This window comes from Oenanthe melanoleuca, chromosome 1 (genome assembly GCF_029582105.1).
Source record: "Oenanthe melanoleuca isolate GR-GAL-2019-014 chromosome 1, OMel1.0, whole genome shotgun sequence".
In the NCBI taxonomy this organism is placed as follows: domain Eukaryota; kingdom Metazoa; phylum Chordata; class Aves; order Passeriformes; family Muscicapidae; genus Oenanthe; species Oenanthe melanoleuca.
Genome location: NC_079333.1, coordinates 96,735,686 through 96,759,462, shown reverse-complemented (window position 1 = coordinate 96,759,462; position 23,777 = coordinate 96,735,686). Strand labels below are relative to the sequence as shown.

Genomic DNA, 23,777 nt, shown 5'->3' with positions numbered 1-23,777 from the left:
TGAACCTCAGGTGCAGTGGAAAAGATCTGTCTCCCAAAAAGTGTACCATGTCTGACTGCCGTTAATGGATAAAGAAAACAAACATAAAATCTTTGGAAATATGAAATCTTGACTCTGGCTGGGGTTTTGTTATTAAAAAGTAAATTACCTTCACAGTTACTGGGCATGATTTAAACATTGATTACATGTAGTACTTGTTAGCTGGTGTGTTCCGTTCATCCATGTGTAAAATATGCTGTCACAGTATCTCCCTATTCTTTTTCTACTTGCCCTCTCCATCAGTATCTTCCTTTGGCAAGCAAATATTGTCATGGTTTAAATCCAGTCAGCAGGTCAGCCCCACGTGGACATTCACCCACCCTCCCCTTAGTGGGACTCTAGAGAGAATTGGAAGAATACAAGTGAGAAAACTTGTGGGTTGTGATAAAGAGAGTTTAGTAAATAGAGCAAAAACTGCACATGCAGGCAAAGCAAAATGGGAAATTCATTCACCACTTTCCATGGGCAGGCAGTTCAGCCATCTTCAGGAAAGCTGGACTCCATCAAATGTAACTGTGCTTGGGAAGACAAACCTCTGTATCCCTGAATACCCTCTCCTTCATCCTTCTTACCCCAGCTTTATATGCTGAGCATGACACCCTATGGTATGGAATGTCCCTGTGGTCAGAGGGACTGTCTGGCTGTGTACCCTCCCAGCTCCTTGTGCAACCCCAGCCTGTGCTGCTGGGGTCAGGTGGGAAGCAGAAAAGGCTGAAATGCTGAGTAAGCCCTGCTTAGCAGTAACTAATACACCCCTGGGTTATCAACACTGTTTCCAGCACAAATCCAAAGCATAGCCCCATCATTAACTCTTATGCCTAAAACCAGCACAGATGGTTTAGCAGTTCTTAGTGAAAAGACACTGCCATTCATGGAGCCTTCTCAGCCCCAGTTTCTTATGCATTATCCTTGGAGCTCAGGTCTTTGTTCAGGGTCCCTCTTCATACAAACATACAACACCCTGCATAATTAGGCTTTGAGTTAGGCCTGTTACCATAACACAGTTAAAATCAATTAATATCTACAGCAGTAAGTACCCAGCTGGATCTGCCACTGTTGTTTTCCTTTTTTATTTTTCAGTGTCAGTTTCTGTGGCTTTATAGTTGCCAAAGGTAGATTGAGCATTAGGTTTCAGAAATTTTGGAGGAGTTGTTGGAAGCTAAGTGAACATTAATCCGTATCAGAATGATGGATGTTAATGCTCTTTGGCACATGTTCCCTTTTGCAGGGTGAAAATAGGCAAGCTATCAGAATTTCTTACCACCTCTTTTCATACATATCTGAGCTTCCTGGATCCAGACTGTGACCTGAAACTGTTTGATGACCGTAATGACGACTGTCATAGTCCTGACAGTGAATATGGAGACTACCCAGCAGATTTCTGTGAGAAAGGTAGAGTGTTTTTTCACTTGGTATTTTTTTCTCTGTCAAGTTCTATCAGCAGAGCCTGGGTTTGCCTACACTGCAGAGTCTGTTCTGTGCACAGCTGATGGTCATTTGGTTTTCTCTTGCATCCACCTGAGGACAGGACCTGCAGGACTCAGTTTTGAGAATGAAGTCATGTGTGTTCTTCCTGCATTTGTATTATGGTATTGGCTGGCAGCTGCTACAGCAAAACTGAGTCTGGAGAGCCAGCAGTTGTGAAGGTGTGGAAGAGGTTCGAGGGAAGTGGACTGTGAGGATTTATGGATAAGAGCTTGTGTGGAAGAAATGATAGACTCTTAGAATCATACAGGTTGGAAGAGACTTTTACAATCAAGTTCAGCTGTTTTCTATCATCTTACCAGATCTACCTTCTGATTCCTTTCAAAGGCAAAGCTAGCTTCTAAATCTGTTTTCAGTGTAAAAAAATGATTTTTTTTCTTTTGTTTCAAATTTGTTTGGCTTAAAAATATTTTCCTCAGACTATTTTTGCATATTTGAGTGCCCTTTAAAATAAGCAAGAATATAGTGGTGTGTTTGAATAAGAAAATGATAATATAAATAGTGATTTTACCTTTAAGAAACCTGTTTTTTTTAATGTGTGTTACACTAGATAGCCAGGATGAGCTGGATCAGTATATAAATGATGTCCTGCAGAGCACAGCACTGAAGTCATACCTGCCTTCAACTTCAAACACAACAAGTCAACCTCCTGTGTTCAGTGCAAACCATTCCACAGAGGAAATACTGTCAATAATGGCGAAGACAAAGGGCTTAGAAGTTCCAGGTATTTCCCCCTCTTGTTTATTTCGTGATAATAATTTAAAAATCCGGTTTGGCTGCTACAAGGGGTAAGTTCAAATATTTAAAAATTATACCTCTTGACATACTTGTGCCACTAGTTCTTTCTGTATAGAGAAGGAACAAGAAATTCCTTAAGTAGTAAGAATGACTGAAGCTGTTATGTTCCCACAGTATCTTGTGTCATGGTGTATACACAGAAAACCTGCAATGAAATGTAGCATTTAATCAAAGTTAATGTTATGGAAGCTGCTACAAGCTTCTTAGTTGGATAGAATTTTAGAACCCAAATCAGTTAATTAATTGTATAAAGGCAGACAAAATGTGCTTTTTAATTTTAATAAAGTTGCTGTGAAATGAAATGTTTCAATACAAGAAAAACATAAATATTCACGCGTACTTTCTAAATTTTTAAGAACAAATGAAGTAGAGAGGAAGCACAGTCTTTCTAATTGTGCTGCATTTCTTATAGCCTGATTGGAGGATATACACCAAAATAAGACTTTGGCTGAATTTGTAAATAGATTCCAATATATGCAGTGTTTTATATGTAATACTCAATGCCCTGGTCAATGGAAGACTTCCCTTCAGCGTAAATTAATAACTTCCAGGCTTTTCTGTTAGTATTTTCTACTGTCTTTCATGTTCCACATCATCTGATCCTCCGTTGAATTCAGCATATTAAGTTAACAGAGCATTAACCTGCCTTTAGCATTATAATTTTAATTATGAAATCTTACCAGTTAGGTAATTTTCTCCACTCATTTCCTGTTGAAATGTTTAAAACACTTGGCAGGGTCAGGTCATTGGGCTGCTGCATTTCAGAGTCGTGGGCCAAGTAAGAGGGATCAGCTGAGCATGTAGCCCCTGGGCCTTTGGCATGATGATCTCAGAGCAAACCTGCAAGGAAATAAGGTTCAGAACATGAGCTTGTCTCAGAGTTCCATGCACAGCATCTCAGAAGCACTGCCTCTGTATTTTGACTCTGTGGATATTTCTGTTGTTTTTACCTAGTCAAGCTGCTTCATTTAGGTGGTTTTGATTTTCATGTTACTGAAAAAGACTATTTTTTTTCTTTCTGTTCTGGTGACTTTGTTTTCCAGCCATGTCTATGTCTCTTCCCACTAAAGTTCTGAACACACACAGAAAGTCTCTGAATCTTGTTGATAATCCTCATTTCTTTGAGACAAAGGTAAGGTGTGGGAATTTTTATGCTGTTTGTGGTTTTAGGATGCAATGCTGTAGCCCTCCCTTGTGTTATCCTTCCAAACCCTGTGCCAGGTGTTACTTTTCTTCACAGACTTCCAAGGCTTTCCCTTGTTTTGAAAATTTTTTTTTTTGGCTGGATTAAGGTTTTTTAGTCAAATAGGCACTATTAAGTGGAAAGTTTTTAAATGCATGTGTAAAACAGAAAAGAACATAGTAGTTGCTTTATTTTTAAAAGCCAGAAGTTAAGTCATCGTCTTTAGTTCTAGCTGATCACAAGGGGAAGCACAGGATGTTCACAACCTTTAGAGAAGTTTTCCAAGAAATGTTACTTACAGTAAATCTGAGCAAGAGGGAATTTGTCAATGTCCTTAGGGTACCAGCCAAATCCCAGCTCAAGGCATGAAGATGGGGTTGTGCTGGGCACTTTTTTTGTCTTGGTATTTGTGGCCAGCTGCTGAGAATGGCTAAAAGAGATTGTGTCCAGCCTCCTGAAGGATTCTGCTCTGCACAAGGCTCTGTTTGTGAGAATGGTATTTTAGGATTGTATAAATTGCTGAACAGCTTGTTAAACAAAACTTCTTTTCATCCAAGAATTCACCATAGGATTATGTCATCTGATTATTTGTCATTTTACTTTCATAATCTTGGAAAATTTATAATGGCAATATCTGCATTCATAAAGTGCCACTTACATACAGGTTAGAGATGGAACTCAAAAACTTCTAAATTATTTCTATTTGAAAAGAAGACTATCTCTCTGCTTTTCTCTTTGTAAGTAACATAAGATGAGAGGTAAAGCATGAAGATGATTCCATTTTTTTGTTTTGTAAAAAAAAAAAAACTAGATACAAGGTTCCATTCTGGGAGTTGTGTTTCTTGGGATTAATCTCCTCTCTCTCCCTGCAGTACCCTGGTAAGAACTAAATGATGTGTCTGTATTTCAAGTGCAGAGCTTTGTTTCAAGTCTGTTGTGATTTTTTTTAATGGGAAGTTTGAAGTTACGGGAAGTTTGAAGTTACAGGAAGTTACAGATCTGCTGCTTTTTTGAACATCATGTCTTTTAATTTTTCATCCATCTTTGTTATCAGGACTGTGAAAATGTTTTGCACTTACCTAAAGATGCTCATGGTGATTTGGATTGCAGGAAGCTCGTTGATCAGCTGAAGGAATGTCCAACACTCCATGATCAAGCAGATATCTTGTATATTTTGCATATACTTAAGTAAGTTGTAGTATGAACTTCAGCATCTTTAAGTTTGGTCACAGGTATCTGATTATTCTTATGCAAAAGGTTTCCACTGTTCAGGTTGTGTTTTGAGGGGATAGTGGAAATATTTTGTGCTTTAACAAGCTTATTTTCAGTTAGTTTGATTACATGAATTATTTGGATACAGAAGAAGACTTGTGCAAATTTTAGAGTTGATTGGCACACAGTTGCAAATACATAAAGTCTCCAAGGCTCACAAACTAGATGCACAAATCGTTTCCACGAATGAGAGCACACACTGCTCTATTTGTGGTACTCCATTTAAAGTTCACAAAGATTTGGTGTGATTTTCATACACAAGAATGAAAGTGGAGGGAAAATTCATCTTGTCAGTTTCTAACGAAAGGCAAAATGCAATTTTGATGAGTGTTCACTATTTTTCCTCTAATCCCTTTGCATATTTAAGTATACAACTGGCTAAAATTTGGTAAAACGTTCTTGGAAGTAGTCTGGACCCGTCTGCTGGGGTTAGTAAACATCTGCTGTTTAAATTGGTTTGATGTGAACAAAATACAAATACAAACAACAGAATCATCTTCTGAAGTGTGTTTATTGAGCCTTTTTTTTCCTGTGCAGGAGAATACTGCTGGAACCTGTCAGGCAGTTAGCTTTTGGTGCAAAGACAAGTATGTGTTAATCACAGATGGTCTGGTCTTCCCTACTGCTACAAAGACTGCATTTTTGTTTATTTTAGTCTGTCTCCTGTGAGGACCTCTTCTTTGATCTTCTTGATTTCCCAGGCAAAATGTTTAGCATCCTCTCTTAAAGAGTGAAGGAAATCCTATAAAAATTATGTTTTGTTGTTTAACTGCATCTAGCACCAGTAATTTCACCAAGAGAGACTGTTGGGCAGGCAGATGGACCTCTTATGGACTCTGTCAGCAGGAGTTGAAAAGTCATTCTCTGACACTTCAAAACAGGACCACAGAGAAGCTATAATGCACTGAAATTCAGAACCAGGAGAGGAACAGAAATCTCCTTTGCTTTTTTCAGTAATGGCATAAGCAACACAGAAGTTTAGCTAATAGCTAAGAAAAAGGCTAAAAAATTCCTCTGAAAAATCTCAAAAATGGGTGTAGTCTTCAGCAGTACTGAAGATATTATTGAATTCTGGTCTGAAAAAGCACTACATGGAGATTCCTCCAGCAAACTGTCCATGTGAATGCTCAATTTAAAGTCTAGTAGGAAATCCTTCAGGTTTTTCAAGTTGCTGGCTCACAGCTGAGTGAGTGCTCAAATTAGTGTGAAAGTTCCTGGTATCAAGAGGATTTTGTCTACATGTAATCAGTCTGTGGTGAAGGCACAGATGTCCCATTTGGTATTTAATTCTGTCACCAATGTGAGCAAGGCAGTCAAAATCCAGCTGCGTGGTAAAGTTTAGCGTCTTGCCTGATGACAATTACCTCCTGTTTGTTTTGTGGCAGAGGTGCTGACTGGGACACAGAGCTGGATGGACAGTATGGTGTCACTGTTCACTGCCTCCTCAATGAGCTCTACAGAAAGGCAGGCCTCAATCAGGAATGGGGCTTAATCCGTTACATTTCTGGCATACTCAAAAAGAGAGTTGAAGTCCTGGCTGAGGTATGAAATACAAATAATCCTGTTCAGCTTCCTGCTTGGGAACAGAGATAAAACTACCAGTTTGCTGTTGGGGTTTGTGTTTGCCCTTCTAGTTTTACTTTACAACATACATAGTGCAGCATTTTTAATTAAATATTGTTTGTTTTTCTGGTCTAGAGTCTTACTACATCTTTATCTTTCTGTCTGTCTGTACTGCAAACTGCTAATGTTGGCATGGACTGAGAATGTCACACTGTAAATAGTTGTGAAGGCTTAATTTCATCTCTGTTAATTGGAAAATCTTAATTGTGTGCTTTGAAAGCTGCAGTTGCCAGTGGTAATTCTCTATTGCTATTGTGATGGTATGAACCCTTTTGGAGCACTGCTATGTCAGAGTGCTAGTGATGAAACAAAAACATGTTCTGCCCATTTCCATCCCCTTGGGTGGACAGTCTGCCTTATGAATGGATGTTTGGAACCATTTAAATACTCATTACTATTAACTGGTAACAAGAAAAATCCACTGTTAAGAGTACAGATATAATTTTGATCATTACAAAAAGGTTTCCTCTCAAGTATTCTAAAAGTATTTGTTTAATTTTCTATTAGTCCCCTGCATATTTCTGAGGAGCTCTTTCTGTAATTCCTTCCTGGCCACTTTCAAGGCTCTCTGTCACATCTAGGATGCCTTATTTAGTGACAGCCCTGTCTGTGGGGAGCAGTTTGTGATAATCACTGTGCATGGTACTTCATTAAGCACAGAACTTTTTTTCCTTCTCAAGACACAATGGATGAGCAGTACAGACATGCTTACAAAAAGCCATGTATGTTAACTTGAAAAGGTATTGACAAAGAATTGAGGAGGAGGAGAATAGAGATGATCTGTTTTCTTTCATGTTAAGGCAGTGAAAATAGACTCTTCAAAATCAGAGGAACACTGCTCTGTGATGTTTTTTATTCAGGATACTAAAACAGGTGAACTGAACACCCACTTTTAAAGGAGGTCAATCTAAAAGAGTAAACATTGGGGAAAAGTACCTATTTCAGAATCAATCAGGAATGTCATGCAGTATTCTGGTGTTTGTTTTTGGAGATATATTAGTATGCAGGGTTTTTTTAACTAATGCTTCCAAACTTTTCATTGATTAAAAATATGGTTGTCTTAAATAAAGAACAGAAGTTTATCATATGATAAAGGATGAAAGCCTTTATTGATCTGCAAGCCCCACTAGAGTTCCTAATCTAATCATTATGCTGCTGATTTCACTGAGCAGGGAAACAGGCCATATTCAGCCTGGACAAATGCTCATAACCCTGTTAACCTCAGGAGATCTTTGGAAACTATTTAACAACCTTCTGCTTTATTTGCATGTCTGGTAATTAGTAGAAATGCATTTGAAAATTGCTGAAGAAATGGAATTAATTTTATTTGGTGAATTAAAAGCCATATCACTTCCACGTGACTCAGAGAAAGATCTCTTGCTTTTTGTCCCCTTATGATAGGCATGTACAGACCTTCTGTCACACCACAAGCAACTTACAGTGGGCCTGCCACCAGAACCCCGTGAGAAAATCATTACCACGTAAGTTGGAGCTCTGCCTCAGGCACAGGCTGCCCTTCATCTTCCTGCTGGTCCCATTCTGCTGCTATTACCTTATTTTAAACCTTACTCCTTGCTCTCAAAAGGATTTGCAGACACCCAGGTAGAACTGTAGGCACCTTTGTTCTGGGTGATTTTATCCTAGTGCTTGTTCAAGAATTTAATAGCTGGTTGTGCTGAGTAACTGCTGCCTGTGGTTTGTCTTCTCACAGCCCACTGCCACCTGAGGAGCTCACCGATCTCATTTACGAAGCCAGTGGCCAAGACATCAGTATTGCAGTCCTGACACAGGTATGCAGCCTGTGCAGAAAGGCTTCTTGGACTGTGCCCAGTGCTGTGCCAGTGTTTGCTCTGGGACTGGGAGAGCCATGAGGCCCCACTCTGACAGGTGCATTTGTGGGTTTGTCCTTACAGGAGATAATTATGTACTTGGCGATGTACGTCCGCTCGCAGCCCAGTCTCTTTGTGGAGATGCTCCGGCTCCGCATTGGTCTGATAATCCAGGTCATGGCCACTGAGCTGGCACGAAGTCTCAAATGCTCAGGTAGGAAGCAGTTTTATTGTAAGGGTACTTATGGTATCATTTTTGCTTCAAACCTTTGTGATTGATCTTTCCATTTATGTGTGTTAAATCCTTTTATTGACCTCTTAGTTCATATGTGCAGTTACAAACCTTGAAAATCGCTTCTTTTTGACTTAATGGAAGATTTCTCTCCCCCCAGCACCCAGTTATTAAAAAAATATCAGAAGATATTCTTTATGGAATAACTCTGTCTCTGGAATATTTTAGATCCACATGTCATTTGCTGTTGGGAGATGGCTGTGATACCTTTCCAAGTGATCTTGTTCTATAAGGGAGCAACTGCTTTCTCATCATGAGCTTCAGTGAATTTTTGCACAAGCTATGACATAATAAAGGTTAATGCAAATAGTGTTATTTTTGTGTAGGGTTTGTTGTTTAGTCCTGAAATATATTTTCTTTGAAATGTAACTACATATTAATTTTTTTAAAGGAAGGACTAGCCAAAGAGTTAAATGTGATTGAAGTTCATTCAATTTCCTTAGTTGGCTTTATAGCTTGTTGTCTTCCCTGTGACATTTGTAATTTTGTTTTATTTTGTTTAATTAGGTGAAGAAGCTTCAGAGAGCTTGATGAATCTAAGCCCCTTTGATATGAAAAGTCTCCTACATCATATTCTCAGTGGGAAAGAGTTTGGAGTGGAAAGAAGCTGTAAGTTGTTCACTTTTATATATTAAGTTAAATTGTTTTATAAGTGGAGACCTAGTCTTTATGCATATAAAATAAAGGTATAGGTAATGTATGAACCATGGGTGACCAGTGCATGTATATGTCTGCTGTGAAATAAACAAAACACAGGAAGCTATCCTGCACTGAAATAAGATTGTATCAAGTTTTCAGTAATATGAAGGCAGACTTCTAAAATGAAGAAATTTTATGGAACCAGAACAAAAGCCATTAAAAGGTCATATCTAACCTGCCTTCAAGAAGCATGTCTTTGATGCCCACATATTCCTGACTGGCACATCAGCTGTCTCCTGGGCTTTCTGTAAACCTGTTGCAATTCTGACTAAATTTACAATTGCTCACTGTCTAGGAAAATCAGTTTCTGATATCCAAGAATGGATTTAGGCCCCTTGATACAATCAGGTTTGAACTCTTGATGTGATTCTGTGAAAGGATGCTGTCACCAAGAGCATTGCACATTTCTGGAATGATTTGTGTTTAACTTCTTAGATAAAATTTCATCTATTTTTCTACCCCTAGAATGTTAAAAATGTCCATTTGCTTCTTTAGTGCGACCTGTAGATTCTTCTTCATCCAGCCCTGCAATTTCTATTCATGAGATGGGGCATTCTGGAGCAACCAAAACAGAAAGAAGTGGTATTACTAAATTGAAGAGTGAGATGAAGCAGGTGAGGGTTTTCTGTCAATGATCATCAGAAAGTACAGTTTTTCTGGAACTGTGTTATGTTAGGTGTTATTCTTGTTAAATAACAGAATTTTCCAAAGTTGCTTTGATTTTAAAACTTATCACTAAATAGAAGGCAGTTAAGGGATGTTTCCTCCAAAAATGTTCTTCCTCTTTTGTTGTTGTTTCACCTGCTGAATGTAGAAGAACTTAAAGAAAGTGTAATGCATTTGTAGCATCCACTGTAAAAAAAAAAAAAAGCTCTTCCATCATGTTTAGCTAAAGAAAAGTCAGATGTACAAAAAGAAGCTTTTAAAAGTTCATTCTTGTACTTGGCCCAAGTTGCAAAACTGGACCATGTGCCTTTTGGAAAAGATTCCAAGCCATGTGGAAAAGGAATCTCGTTTTGTTTTCTTCCGGTTGTTACTTCAGGAGTGCAGGATGATTACTGCTGGAATTTATACATACATATTCAAGTTCAATACTTTAAATTGTACTTCAACTGAGTATATGGAGAGATACAGAAAACACAACCAAAATACTCTGAAATAATGTGACTGATGGTTTTGTTATGAGTGGTTTGATTTCTCTGGTTTTTGTCTCTGTTAGTAATTTTCGTTTGCTTTAAACAACTAGGAAGGTAGTGGTCAAATAAAATACATTTGTAAGAATGGTTCTATTTTTCCTCATCCGTTATTCAAACTAGAGAGAGAAGACTCCAAGAGACCTCATTGCAACCTTGCAATATATAAAGGAGGCTTAAAGGAAAGATGAAGAGGTGCTTTTTGCCAAGGCCTGTAGTGACAGGATGAGGAGCAACAGTTTTAAAGTGAAATGATTTGTTTAGATTATATACAAGGACACTTTTTTATGATGAAGGGGTAGAGGCAGTGGAACAGTGGAACAATGAAGTTGTGGATGTCCTGTCCCTGGAAATGTATAAGGTCAGATTGGATGGGGCTTTGAGCAGCCTAATCTAAGTAAATATTTGATGAAACAGATTGAGTAAACCTTTAGAAAGGAGTGGCATTTTTGTATGGTCTTAACATGAAGCATTTGCTGGTGGCAGTAAAGATCAGTTAATGATTCTTCATGGGACATGGTCAGGCAGGGAAGCAGAGACACCTGAGGATCACACAATGTCTCTTGTGAGACCTGGTTGCAGTGTTTGAGCTGTGCCACTGCTGGAGCATCACTGTGGATGAAGGGTGTGAAGGTGCTGCCAGCTGTGCTGTACTGCCCTGAGGTGGCCTTGGAGGTCAGTCTGAGCAGGCCTCCCAGTCAAAAAGGGGTGTCTGGATTCATGGCCTTTCCAGGAAGGAGGAGGGACAAGGCACTAGATGGCAGCATTATTTTGTTTGAAATACAGAGGTGGGTGAGTTTGAGTACTTGGACCTCTCTTAACATTAGAAATATAGTTCCTTTGTTGCTTTCACATTCCACAAAAACTTGCTATTTTGCACAGAGGAGGAATTGGCTGGGCTTATTTTTGTACCTCCCCCTCACACGCACACTTTGCCTTTCCTGCTGCTTCCTGCCACATCTCCCTGGATTCTCTGAATTACTGCCTAGCAGCTAATGTTGACTAGCAGCTAATACAATGTAATTTTGGCAGGCGGTTGGTGGGGTGCTGCAGGATACACTTTGTTGTTACCAGGAGTATTTCAAGTACTTGTACTAACATCTCTGGAAGTGTTGAGCAACTGCAGCTCCCTGTTTTGTGGCTGTTCTTTCTTGATTCAGAACCATTGAATGTGAAGGCATGGCTTGGGGGTGGGTATTTAAAGAAAAATGCTTAAAGAAAAATGCTTAAAAATTTGCCTTGCAGCTTTTTGTTTAGTGCTGCCCATCCAGTTGGCAGCCTGCTGTCTCTCCAGCAAGATAAGCTTCTCATGCAAAGAGAAGCTGGTGGGATTGCAACAAATGAGGAATGGAAGTAGGGGATTTATTTTTTACCTCGATCCCAAATCACAGGGAAGCTTTTGCTTGCATTTTAAACTGATGATTTATGCTGGGAGCTCCATGGATAGCATGGGCTGCCAAACAGGCTCTGCCTCATGGTGACCCTGAGAATCAGCAGCAACTGCTCTGGTATCAGCTCAAGTGCAGCACTGCAAGAGGCCAAGGGTTGCTGCAATTTTTCCCTGACTCCCTGAAGTTATTCTGTATCTCTTATCTTTGCACCTCTGTGCTACCTAATTTTGTCTGTGTTCTGTTCTCCTGGCTGTCTGATGTTGGTGTCTGGTTTTGTTTCACAGTTCTTTCATGAGGGGCACTCCATGTCCAGCAGCACATTTGGTTCCATGGTAAAACACTGTCTGTAGCTCTGCACCTGCTCTTCACCCAGTGTGTGTGTGTGTGTGCAAGGATCTTGGCTCTAGACATCTCCTCTGTCTTCTCCTGCCTAAAACCTTGTTTTCAAACCCTACCTCTTTGTCTTGTCTCCATTGGGAACCCATTCTCATTAGTAATGTTCTAATAGAAGTTGAGTCTTGCATTTAGATCCACTTAGTTCTGAAGCTTAAGCAGTTGTAGCAGATAAAGTACTATAGCAGATTTAGCTACTTGATAGTAGATTGTTACAGGTGTCTTCAGCATGTAAAAGTATGTAGTGTTGATAAATGCTGACAGCCTCTGGACAGTGAGGAACCCAGAATCCAGATGCTGAAATAGGAGTTGCATGGGTATCTCTTCAAGAAATCATCTTCTTTCAAGACAGACAACTGTAGCTCTTCTTAAGCTCTCCCTGTCTGCATCTTTAGACTTACTGTCTATGGCACACCTCCCAAATGCCTGAAAAACACAGCTACAGAGCAGGAAGTTCTGTCTGTCACAGTCAGTTTGCACTGGAAAGGAACAGCAAGCACTGGAACTTCAAAGGAACACCAAGTGTGCCTCATGGACACTAGTAGCAGTGGAAAATGACTGTTTTCTGGGGATTTTTTTTTTTTTTTTTTTTTTTTTTTTTTTTTTTTTTTTTTGGTAGAGCTTGGCTATGTAGAGTTTATGAGCCTGCACTTTCCAAACGTGCAGTTCACAGTCATTTTCCTCCTTCCTCATTACAGGTGGTGTCTTACTTGGAGATAAGGGGATTTAGGATGGCACTTTCAGTAAAGTCCTTTCTGGGCTGAAAGTAACAGGTATCAAAAAGGAAGGAGCAAACCAGTGGGAGATCCCAAGTCAGAACTACAGTTTAATAGGAAAATTAAAATAAACTGCAGTAGTACAAAAACTCTGACAGAGTCAGAATATAACCTGACACCCAAGGTCCAGTGGTGATGTAGAAGGGTCTGGTTTTCCTCTGGAAATCCATTGGAAAAAGGCTGCCTATGATGTTCCAAATCTCCGATTATATCCAGGTGGGAATGCTTGGCTCCTCCCCCTGGGTGGAGCATCTCACAATGGGATGATGTAATTTTATCAGTCATGCAGTGGGACTCAATGGCCACTAACAGAAGATACTTCCCTGGAGGGAAGATCTCGTGGAAGAGATATAGAACACTGCCCTACCTGATTTTAATAGATAGCCCATTAACAGACTATATACCTCCTGGAGTTATGAGGGATTTATATTATTTATATTATATTTGTATTATAGAAGAATAATATATATTATAGAATATATTATATTTATATTATAGAAGAGAAAAAACCCACTGCCCCGCCTAGTTTTAACAGATGGTAATAGAATACATACTTCTGGTTACATCTTGCATTGCAACCTAAGACAAGAACACAGGAGAGCACGGTCTGTGGGAGTGCAAGGAATGGGCAGACTGCATGTGTGGAAATCACAACAGCAATTTGGTGGTATTGCCCCAACTTTGAAAATTATTTGCTGCCTAATTTATTGTCCAGACCTGGTAGAGTAAAATAATAGAGCAACAAGGGTAGTAAAGAAAACAGGACTAATACTTACAGAGAGGCAGGCATGATGATTTTGTGGCTTCATTAAGTCAATTTTTAATCTACTTACTTTAATAGAGCTTTTGCATGAGGGCTTCTCTTGCTGGACTTATGAACCCCTTGATACTTTTACACCAAGCCCCATGTCCAAGTGAATCAGACCTACCTGCAGATCCCCCCACATGGCATAGCAGTGACACTGCCCTGGAAGCAGCTTGTGCCTGTTAAAGTAGTCAGGTGTTGCATTAAACCAAGCAGTGAAATTCACATGGCTTCAGCATGTTGAAATGCTTGCCTGTTTTGTTGAGCAATGATGGAAGTACTTGAGAAATTAAGCTTGTTGCAAAGGAGAGAGAAGGGGATGAAGGATCACTCCCACCCCATTATCCTGTATGACACCAAGGCCTGTATTTTTTCCCTGGTTCTGAGGTAGCATTATAACAGAAATGTATTGGCCAGGAGTGGCACTTGGGGTGTTAGAAAGCAACTAACCAAAGCTTTGATGTCCTTACAGAGGAGCAGTACTCCATCATCTCCCACCTGTACCTCTCCGACTGGCTCTAGTGGAGACATGAGCTGGGGTGACAGAAAAGGGCAGTGGCTGCGCAGAAGGAGGCTTGATGGGGCTATTAACAGGGTTCCTGTTGGCTTTTATGAGAAAGTCTGGAAAATCCTTCAGAAGGTAAGCTGACTGCTGTGGAGGAAGCAAGCAAGCTGTGACTCAGGGAGGTGGTGGGCCAGGGGTGGCATCTTGCCAGGAGTGGAAGTTGGTCGACAGGTGGAAACCAGAGTTGCTGGTAGAAGGGTGTCTCTTGAACATAAAAGGGCTCCATTAACACAAGTTCATGGTTTCTTTGGAAGTTTTTTCTGGCTGTTAAAATAAATTGTGCTTGTCTTAAATATTTCATTCTTAAAATGTCTTTGGACTATTCATAAAATCTGTCTCCTGTTTTTGCTGTGTTTCTATACCTCACGTACCCAGATGTGTCCCTCCTTAACCTGCCTTTTCACCATTTAGGTTTTGTCACTGTTTTCTTTCTACCACTTGTTATTTCTCTCCCCCAGTGGTTGACATCCTGAGGTGTGGTGTCCTGGATGTGAAACACATAACTAAATGTTGCTCTAGCAAAAATGAAAAAGATTCTTTCTTTTGTGGTCTGTTGTCTTGTTTTTGTGTTATCTTTTATTTCCAAATCCCTTCCAGCAGAATGCTCCCATCGATTTGTTTCCCTCCTTTGTGTGCTTTTGTTGTAGTGGCTCCTGAAGTGCTCTGCTTCGTTAGCTGGGCTGGAGCACAGCATGCTCTAGTGTGTCATGTCAGGCTATTTCTAATCTTTGCTAGTTACATAATAACTTCTTCAGGAAGGATAAAATAATATTTTTGTACAGGGCTTTTTGTGTCATTTGGGGGTTTTTGCTTTGCTTTGCTTTTTTTTTTTCCCCTAACTGAAAGTTGGCTTATAACAGAGAATCCTTAGACTGACTTGCAAGAACTGTAATTTCTGTTCACTCTTGAAATGTTTCAGTGCCATGGTCTGTCCATTGATGGGTATGTTCTTCCCTCTTCAACTACCAGAGAGGTACAGTAAAATGCCCATGATTTTCTAGCCACATGTCTGAATGTCTGGTTTGACAATGTAAGATACAGCAGGGCCACTGTTACAGATCCTTGGTTTTACATGTAGAACATCTGGACTCAGCACCTCCTCCAGCTTCCTGGGTCTGTGCAGGTAAATTCCTACCAGGCAGACCTGGGAAGGAGCTTGTGACAAGTTTTCCCTTTGCTGAGCCTGCCTTCTGCACATCCTCACTGTCTCCCTGTGCCCACTGGGAGGCTCCAGAGAGAGCAGCCCACTGGGAGGAAGATGAGGCAGCACAGACTTGTTGGAGTAAAGCAGACACATTGCTTGCCACTTTATTTTTTTAACATGCTGCAACAGCAGGCAGCGTATTTTGGCTTCACAGTCTCTAAAGTAAATACCTGTTAAGGATGATTGTTTCAAACCAAAGCTTTGGCTCTTTAAATCCATAATATTTTCTTGCATTTTTTTTCTTAGTTGGGTACTGTCTTTAGGTGCTCTGGCAAATTTTGAATTCACATCTGTGAAACAAACGCTTGTGAATAGTAATTCATCAGTGCAAAAGTGGTGCTTGTGTGCCCAAGACTGTCTTCCTGAGTGTTTCCCTCAGATTTGTCTCTGGCTTCCTTCTTTTCTGAGGAACTGTGATAACTGAAGAGAGGAGCTGGAATTTTCTATCAAATTTAAATGTTGGGGATTGTGGCTTTTTTTTTTCAGAAAGGAGAGGTTTATTTATCCCTATTGTGTAGATAAAGAGACTTCTATTTTTAGCCTGTCAGACCTGGACAGTATCTAATTTTGCTGTTTAAAGCAATTGAATAAAATAAGCTCAAACCTTCTAAGGCAGCATAACATCCACAGAGCCATGCCAGTGCAAATTAAGCTGCTCTGCAAACAGAACAGTGGTATTCCTGCATGGCAAAGCACAGAGGTTATTTAAAAATCTCCCCTCTAAGCAGGTGGTTGTCTTTAACACTGAGCAGTAAGTTTGGCAACTCACCTGCAATGCCAGAAAGATATTTACAAGGCAGAGTGTGCGAGAGCACAGCCTGAGGAGCAATGAGTTAATGTGCCAGCTAAGCATCAGCAGCACTGTATGTAAGTGAGCTATGTGTGTTGCAGGGCTGGAGCAGGCTTCTGGACGTTGTGTAACTGTTTGCAGAATCAGGTCTAGCAACACGAAAACTTTCTGTAAGTGCTAAAGCTGCACAAACATTTTGTTCGCTTCAGTCAGTCTGCCCCCGTGTGTGGAGAGGAGCATATGTTTCAGTGCTTGCAGGATGTAAGGAGCTAGTCTTTTGGATTTGTCAGTTTGTCTTTCCATTTCCATTCAAACTTGCCAGATGACCCCGTGCGAAATCAAGTTTGCAGTGCACGTGGAGTCGGTGCTGAACCACGTCCCTCAGCCCGAGTACAGGCAGCTCCTGGTGGAAGCTATTCTCGTCCTGACCTTCCTGTCCGACATCGAGGTGAACAGCATCGGGGGCATCATCCACGTGGACAGAATCGTGCACATGGCCAATGACCTGTTTCTGCAGGAGCTGGTGAGCTCAAAGGGCACTGGGGGGGAAGCCTTCTCCTTTCAAAATTATCCCCAGCTCTTTTTTTAATGTGCATGATGAATTTGATTTTGTCCTGGCTCTTCCTCCTTTGTCTCTGACAGACTAAATCACTTAAGTATCTTCTGGAAATATATTTGGGAAAACTAATGTAAGAATCATGGGAGATTTAAAGGGAATGAAGTTGTAGTGGCTAACTAGCTCTGAAGTACAAGGGTAGATTGAAGTGAAGTTCTGCTTTATCAAGGCATTACTACTACCAATATTTGAGTAATCCCACCGATTCCCCCCAGATGACAAAGATCCATGAAGTTATATGTTTTTCATTTGCTTCCACTGATCCAACTAAGTCATGTGGGCCCTATAGTAATCCTGATTAAGGTTTTCATGAGGGAAAAGAGAATTTTCAATACTTTCATTGAAGTGCTTTCAATGTTCAGCACAAATAAAATATCATAATGTGGTGGGGGTTTTTTTTTCAATAAATAAGCATGCATATCTAACATTGCTCTACTTCTTTGCTTGTGTCTTTACAGAAATCATTTGGAGCTACTGGTAGTATCTTGGAGAAAGACACAGCCACAGGAATTTGCCACTATTTTTATGACAGTGCTCCCAGCGGAGCCTATGGCACCATGACTTACCTAACAAAAGCCATAATTATTTATTTACACGATTTTCTGCCCAGCACAGGCTGTGCAATGCAGTAAATGATGCCTCACATGGGAGGGAAGGCTCAGAGGCTCTTCCTCTCCAGTTCAGTGTCACAAACCCCTTGGTTGGTTGCTGCCTGTGTGTGTGCCATGCACTCCCTGAGCATTTGGCACTGCTGGGGATGCTCTGTGCACACCTCCTGCTGGGGACAGGGAGCTGGAATTTGGCCTGGTTGTAGGAGAGTGTGCAAGAAATAACAAATAATGAGGCTTATTCTGCCCAAAGTGCATAAATGTAATTTGTATTAAATTAGCAAGAATTATACAATTCTGCCAAGGGCAAAGCAGATTACTTTGTGGAGATCAAAAGGCATAATAAAATGAGGGAGCTGCATCGTGGGCATAGTCTCACAAATAAGAGAAGTGATGGAATTCATTAATTTTTCTCCTGCTGTGTGTAAATGTACATCATTGTGAATCACTAATGCACAGTGTGAAACATCCAGGGAAATGTAAATTAGAGGAGTAAGAATAACTTGAAATAACATGATATTTCTAATACACTTTTATCCTGATTCTCTTCTCATTTGCACCTAGTCAGTGCAGGGCTAATACCTGTAGGGACAAACATCCTACAGTATCCACTAATTTGAGAGGATAGCCTCTGTCAGGAAGCCACATCTGTCTTTAATCTGAATAGCTTTCTTCCCTGCATCCCCAAGACTTTGGAGGCAAACTCTCAAGACTCCAGATTCTCCAGTGTGACAGTTTTATGCCTGTAATCCTTTCCTCTGAATGGAGCAAGATAAACCTCTTTCACTTGAGCACCCTTTCCAAGTCTCCTGATCATTTCCCTTGCAAACAGCCTCAGAGTTAAGAATTGCATAATTGTGGCTTTTCCAGTGTAGCATGAGTTTATAAAAGGCTTTGATGTTCCTCTTTGGTTTTTTTGGTTGGGTTTTTTTTTTAATATTATTGTCTTTCTTTTTTCCTTTTCCATTTTTTCTTTTTTTTCTTTCTAGTTTGAAGTCACAGTGGTCTCATATAATTAGGAGCTGGGCTGCCTGGAAGTCTCCCTGCAGACAGTTCCCAGGTTAATGCTGTGAGTTGGGAAGCTCTGACATGCTGCAGGGAGTAGGTGTGTCCTGCATGGGAATCACTCTGTGACCATTGAAACTGAAAACAGAGGTAGGCAGCCTCTGGAAAGGAAAACCCTGCCTTGCCCCAAGCACTGGCTGTGCTTTTCCTTGTGCCTTTGCTTTGCCACTGGCCACATATCAGCATCTGGCTAACAGCTTAGGAAAGTGGCAGTAGTTTCGGCATGCCATGGCCACAGACAGGCTCTCAGTAGCACTGCTGCCGTGTGAGCAGAAAAGATCAAAGAAATTCTGTCCTACCAGGTAGAGGGGAAAAGAGCAGATAGGCCTGTAAAAATAAGTGCTTTCTGAGCTAGGTAAGCCTGATAAGCTGTTTCTGTGAGCCTTCCCTCCACTCTTTCAAAACATAACCGTGCCTTTTGTATACGATTTATTTTTTTTCAAACAATAGTGTGTGGTGCTTTTGAGAGTAAGGTTTGTGTTTCCAGTAGAAGTAATGTCCTGTCTCATTTGCCAGCCCTCATGGTCCCAGGAGGTCTGAGCTCCAAAGGTCTGCATGCCTGCTGTCCCTCTATGCAGTCACTGCTGCTATAGCAGTATCTGGGAACTGGCTCAAGAGAGTGTAGGTATAGGAGGCCTTAGTGTGAGGTGATTTAATGTTTTTTTCAGAGACCAGAGGAGTTTGGTAGTCCAGAGCACTGTGTTAACCACCATGGGAACCATGGGCCTGTGCAGGGGCCAGTATAAAGTGACAGTTCAGGTACAGTTAGCACTTGGGTGTGGAAGTTATTTTATTGGTGTGGTGCCTGTTTTGTAAGGGTTTGCCTTTGTTATTATTTGGTTTGGGTTTTTTAACTTTTCATATGTATTGTGAGAGCTCAGTTGGCTTGTTTCCCAGTAAAAGGAAGTAAAATCTTTTTTCTAGTTTAAGCAGATGTGACACTGCAAAGCATAAGCACAAAAAGAGCAAGGTGAGGTTTTTTTTATTGTATGTGGTAGAATACAAAAAGTAGTAGAAGTTAATTTTGCTTTTCTTCTTGAATCCTAAATTGAGAGAGATGCAAGATGACATTTTTCTCAGAGTTGTAATTTTTTTTTTCCTACTGTGTGAATTAGTTTTCAGAAACAAGAAAGCTGATGTTAGTTTTCCATGAAGCTGTATTGAAGTCTAAAGCAATGAAATATATGGCTTAACGTGCCTGGGCACCCCTTAACACTTCTCTGTTTTTAAATGGGAGTGTCGTTGGTGTCTTTTATATCAAATTCATGGTATGACCTACGTTATGGTATATTCATGATGTTTTATGAAGTATTTATGTGGTAATTTGAAGAATTTAGGTGTCTGGTGGTGCAGGGTGGTACAAACACAAGATCAGTGGAAGGCAAACTTACATTACTTGCAGACACATCAAAAGCATCACTGATGTCCCTCAGCTGCTGGTCCCACAGTTAACTGTGAAAACCGAATGGGTGGAGTACAAAGTTTATCTGGCTTCTCTCCTGCTAACTGTAGTCTCCTTTTTAAGGGAAAGAGTCCTGCTTGTTCCTGGAAGGTGCAGGTGAGCCACGCAGTCCTTAGCTGCCCTGCAAAGGAGAAGCCCCTTTCTGTGGAGTAGTGAAACACCTGGCCTGCCCCATGTGAGCATGGGACACTGTGGGAATGTGTCACCCCTCTGGCAGTAGCCAGGGCCTTGAGTGAAGTGGGAGCTTGGGTCAGTCCAAGTGCAACCTTGGGCACTTTTTGGAGTGGTCAGCAGGTAGGAGCAGAGTTCTCAGAAAGCAGGAGAGAGATGCTACCAGTGGTGGCATCTGTAGCTGTAAAGTGAGAACTTGGCATTCATCTGCAGGCTGATTCAGGCTTAAAGGACCACTCACATCTGGAATATTAAGTAGCTTCTGCATAGAATCATGACTAAAAAAGGGATTGAGGATGGAGGTTATAGAAGAAGAGCTTCAGCTCAAACAGTTTAGATTTAAGAACCAGCAGCAGTGCGTTTTCCCACTCCCAGTTTCAGTCTCAAGTGGCATTTATTCCCAGCCTTAGATGTTTCACAGTAAGTCCCCCTGTCTGCTGTCTGCTTTGGCTCAATGATTCAGCTCCTCTCACCTCAGTCCGCATCCCCTCTCAGGAGGTGATCCCGTGAGGCCAGTCCCATTCATGCTAGGTTCAGGAATGTGTCCTTAGTGGGGGACATCCACACTAGAGACTGCCAACCATCCTCCAGAGCTCCTGTGTCTTGTTGTACAGCCTGGCTTTGTCCTCTTTACTGGGGCAGGTGGCAAAGGGTGACTCCAGTGCTGCAGTGTCCAGTTTCACCTTGTCACTTCACACCCCCTGCATGCAAGCCAGCAGGGGAAGCAAGATCCCATCACACAGTAGTGTTTGGCCAGTGGAAGTGGAGCCTTTTTGTCACTCCACTGGAATAAGGTGGGACTGATCATCACAGTGCATAGATCAGAATAACTGCATGCTATAAATACACATTATGTATTACCAATGCCATTAAAGTTTTACTGTAAATTTTGTTTGTCCTATTAAAGACTTTTCTTTCTCCCAAGGCAGTAGAAATAATTGTGTGCATGTTTGTTCGTTCATCTGTCAAGTTACAAAATACTTTTGGAAAAGTGTTCTGTATTTAATAGTAGAAAATAAGATTTAAGAGAGACAGCAGTGCATTAAGCTTAGGCTGCTATTACATTCTGGGATGATAAACTTGGAAGAGTGCTTTTTTTGTACTTTCAACACTTCTATTAAAAAAGCACTTTATGTGCATTGGATTTACTGAGGCTGAATGAGGTAATACTTACCAAAAAGCTCCTGATTTGATGTTGCTTTCAGAGGGGAAGATGCGAGAGAATTAGATCCAGATCTCCTGACTTCTCCCCCTTGGGACTTGACAGGGTTGTACTGGCAGGAATGGGAATATTGACTTGCAGTCAGGGAAAGGAGACAGGAATGTGAGTGCAAGAGTCTTCCATCTTGCTGACTTCCAAAACCTCAATTTCAGAATTTGTCAGTTTTCTTTTCTTGGTAAAGAATTTATGTTTAACTATATGCAAGAATATTTAGACTTAGTAGTATCAAAATGTGTTTACAAGAAACCCAGTTCATCTTCAGGAACAGTGTTCTATGGTGTTCAGGGCAGGGTACCAAAACATAAAATGCATAGACACCCCACTCAGGCATTGCTCAGAAAGCTAAAGCTTTATTCTGTGATCTGTCGTGTGTTGCATTAACATGCTGTGAATTTAGCTTTAGGTGACGAGTTATCATGGAATCACCAAATCCCAGAATGGGTCATGCTGGAAGAGACCACAGTGAATCATCTAGTCGAACCTCCTTGCTTAGATGGGGTCATCCCATAACACATATCCCAGGACTACATCCAGATGGCTCTTGAATATCTCCAGTGAGGGAGACTCCACACCCTCTCTGGGCATTCTGTTCCAGTGCTCGGTCACTGTACAGTGAAGATGTTCTTCCTCATCATCAGATGGAACTTCCTGTGCATCAGTTTCTGCCCATTGCCTCTTGTCCTATTGCTCAGCACCATTGTGGAGAGCCTGGCTTCATCTCAGAAACAGTTATGGTTGTTTCATAGCTCCAAATCCCAACAAATGCGGGGAAAAGTAACTAGAGGCAAGAGGAAATTTAGTGCAAGTGTAAACACCTTTCAACCACACTCCTCTAAGTTGTGCCTAAGTTGTGTAAGCTTTCGGAAGGAGAAGAGAGTGATCTGGAATGATTTAATTCCTCTGCATCATGCAAAGAGCAAGATTAAACACAGAACTACCCGTTTTAACCAGATGCTTCTTCCCTGTTTTCTATTCCTGCAATGGACACCCCACAGCCAGCCTCTTTGTGCCTGTTCCATCACCAGAGTGGGTCTGATATGTTCCATGTGGTGATCAATGCTTTCAGCTGTCACTAAGGACTGCTGACAGACACATACCAAATCTTCTCTTCCTACACAGCTGTAGGCACGACCTTGGCAATCTTCATGGATTAGACTGATGGGGGGAGATGCCACCAAGAGGAGGGGGTAAATTGAAAGGTCCTGGCAGTGTGGCAGTGACACAGTAATACTGTAAGTGTGGGTTTTCATCTCCTCTGTCCATTATTAGGTACAGATCATCCTGGAAGGGCTAAATAAAAGCTTGCACACTGACCCTATCGAGCAGTCCTTTTATGACTAATGACAGCAAGCTGAGCTTCCAAGACAACCCACAGGAAGTTCTGCCTTTTCAGGAGGTTGCCTTTTTCTCAAGTCTGTGGACAACATGAAAGGCCTCTAAAAATTCATTGAAATCAATGTGGCCATCTTTGTTATAGTCTATGCTGAGGACTAACTTGTCAATGGAATCATCCTGTACATCAATGCCCAGGTGAGAAGTGAAGAGTCTCCATGTCTGGCTGAATTCCTCAAGAGAAATAAAACCTAAAGGAGATAGAAAATAGGTTGCTTTGGCAGTGCTGTTTCCCCCTCCTACATAAACACACACAAGCATACTCCTTCACTGCCATAAAGTTACCTGCCTACTGTGGTGGGGTTAGTTGCTTCCATGATTGATGAAAATTATTACTTCAGGTAATGATTTAATGCTTTTTGACAGTGGAATTGAGAAAGCAGTAAAGAGTAAGACTGGAAAGGAGAAAAGAGCCCCAAAAGAGTGAAGCCAATACTGGAGCTGGGGTATGTGAGAATCTTTTCTTGTTAGGCTCTGTTAACTGTCCCTTATATGGTTGCAGACTGACTGCTTAAAATAGTTTCCACCAAACTGGAGAAATGACATCACCTCTGGTTCCTCTATGTTTAGAAGCCTTAGGGAGGAAACACAGTGGGGAAAAGGTAATTGGTATAGGCTCCTTAGAGTTGACACAGTGAAGTTACCTGTACTTACCTGAGTGATCTTTGTCAATGATGTTAAAGATAATCTCCAGATCCTTTCTGTATCTGCACAGTGTTTCTGCCAAAGCTGGCTGAGCCTGGTTTTGAAATCACATACAAGAAGCTATTCAGATCTTGGTTTGAGTTAATTTAACCAACAGAGCATCTATTATCGAATTTCCATTTTCCCAGTTTAACTTGTCAAATATTAACAAAAAAAAATCTTTAGGCTTGAATTCTCTGGAATGACACTTCAGTGTCTT

The 23,777-nt window shown here is 40.9% G+C and overlaps 1 protein-coding gene across 2 annotated transcripts in view; it reads left to right on the top strand.

Annotated features, from left to right (window-relative positions):
* PHKA2 (phosphorylase kinase regulatory subunit alpha 2) overlaps positions 1–21,183 on the top strand; it is a 43,606-nt gene extending 22,423 nt beyond the window's left edge. The window contains exons 18-31 of one of the 2 annotated variants that reach the window (XM_056494040.1): positions 1,268–1,431; positions 2,075–2,248; positions 3,366–3,454; positions 4,560–4,693; positions 6,163–6,319; positions 7,802–7,881; positions 8,112–8,190; positions 8,314–8,443; positions 9,029–9,130; positions 9,716–9,834; positions 14,251–14,418; positions 15,263–15,316; positions 16,660–16,860; positions 17,412–21,183. In XM_056494040.1, the coding sequence (XP_056350015.1) occupies positions 1,268–1,431; positions 2,075–2,248; positions 3,366–3,454; positions 4,560–4,693; positions 6,163–6,319; positions 7,802–7,881; positions 8,112–8,190; positions 8,314–8,443; positions 9,029–9,130; positions 9,716–9,834; positions 14,251–14,418; positions 15,263–15,316; positions 16,660–16,860; positions 17,412–17,585 (1,825 nt within the window). In that variant the 3' untranslated portion in view covers positions 17,586–21,183. The remainder of the gene's footprint in view (positions 1–1,267; positions 1,432–2,074; positions 2,249–3,365; positions 3,455–4,559; positions 4,694–6,162; positions 6,320–7,801; positions 7,882–8,111; positions 8,191–8,313; positions 8,444–9,028; positions 9,131–9,715; positions 9,835–14,250; positions 14,419–15,262; positions 15,317–16,659; positions 16,861–17,411) is intronic. The other variant, XM_056494051.1, reaches the window with a different exon arrangement.
* The last annotated feature ends 2,594 nt before the right edge of the window (positions 21,184–23,777 follow it).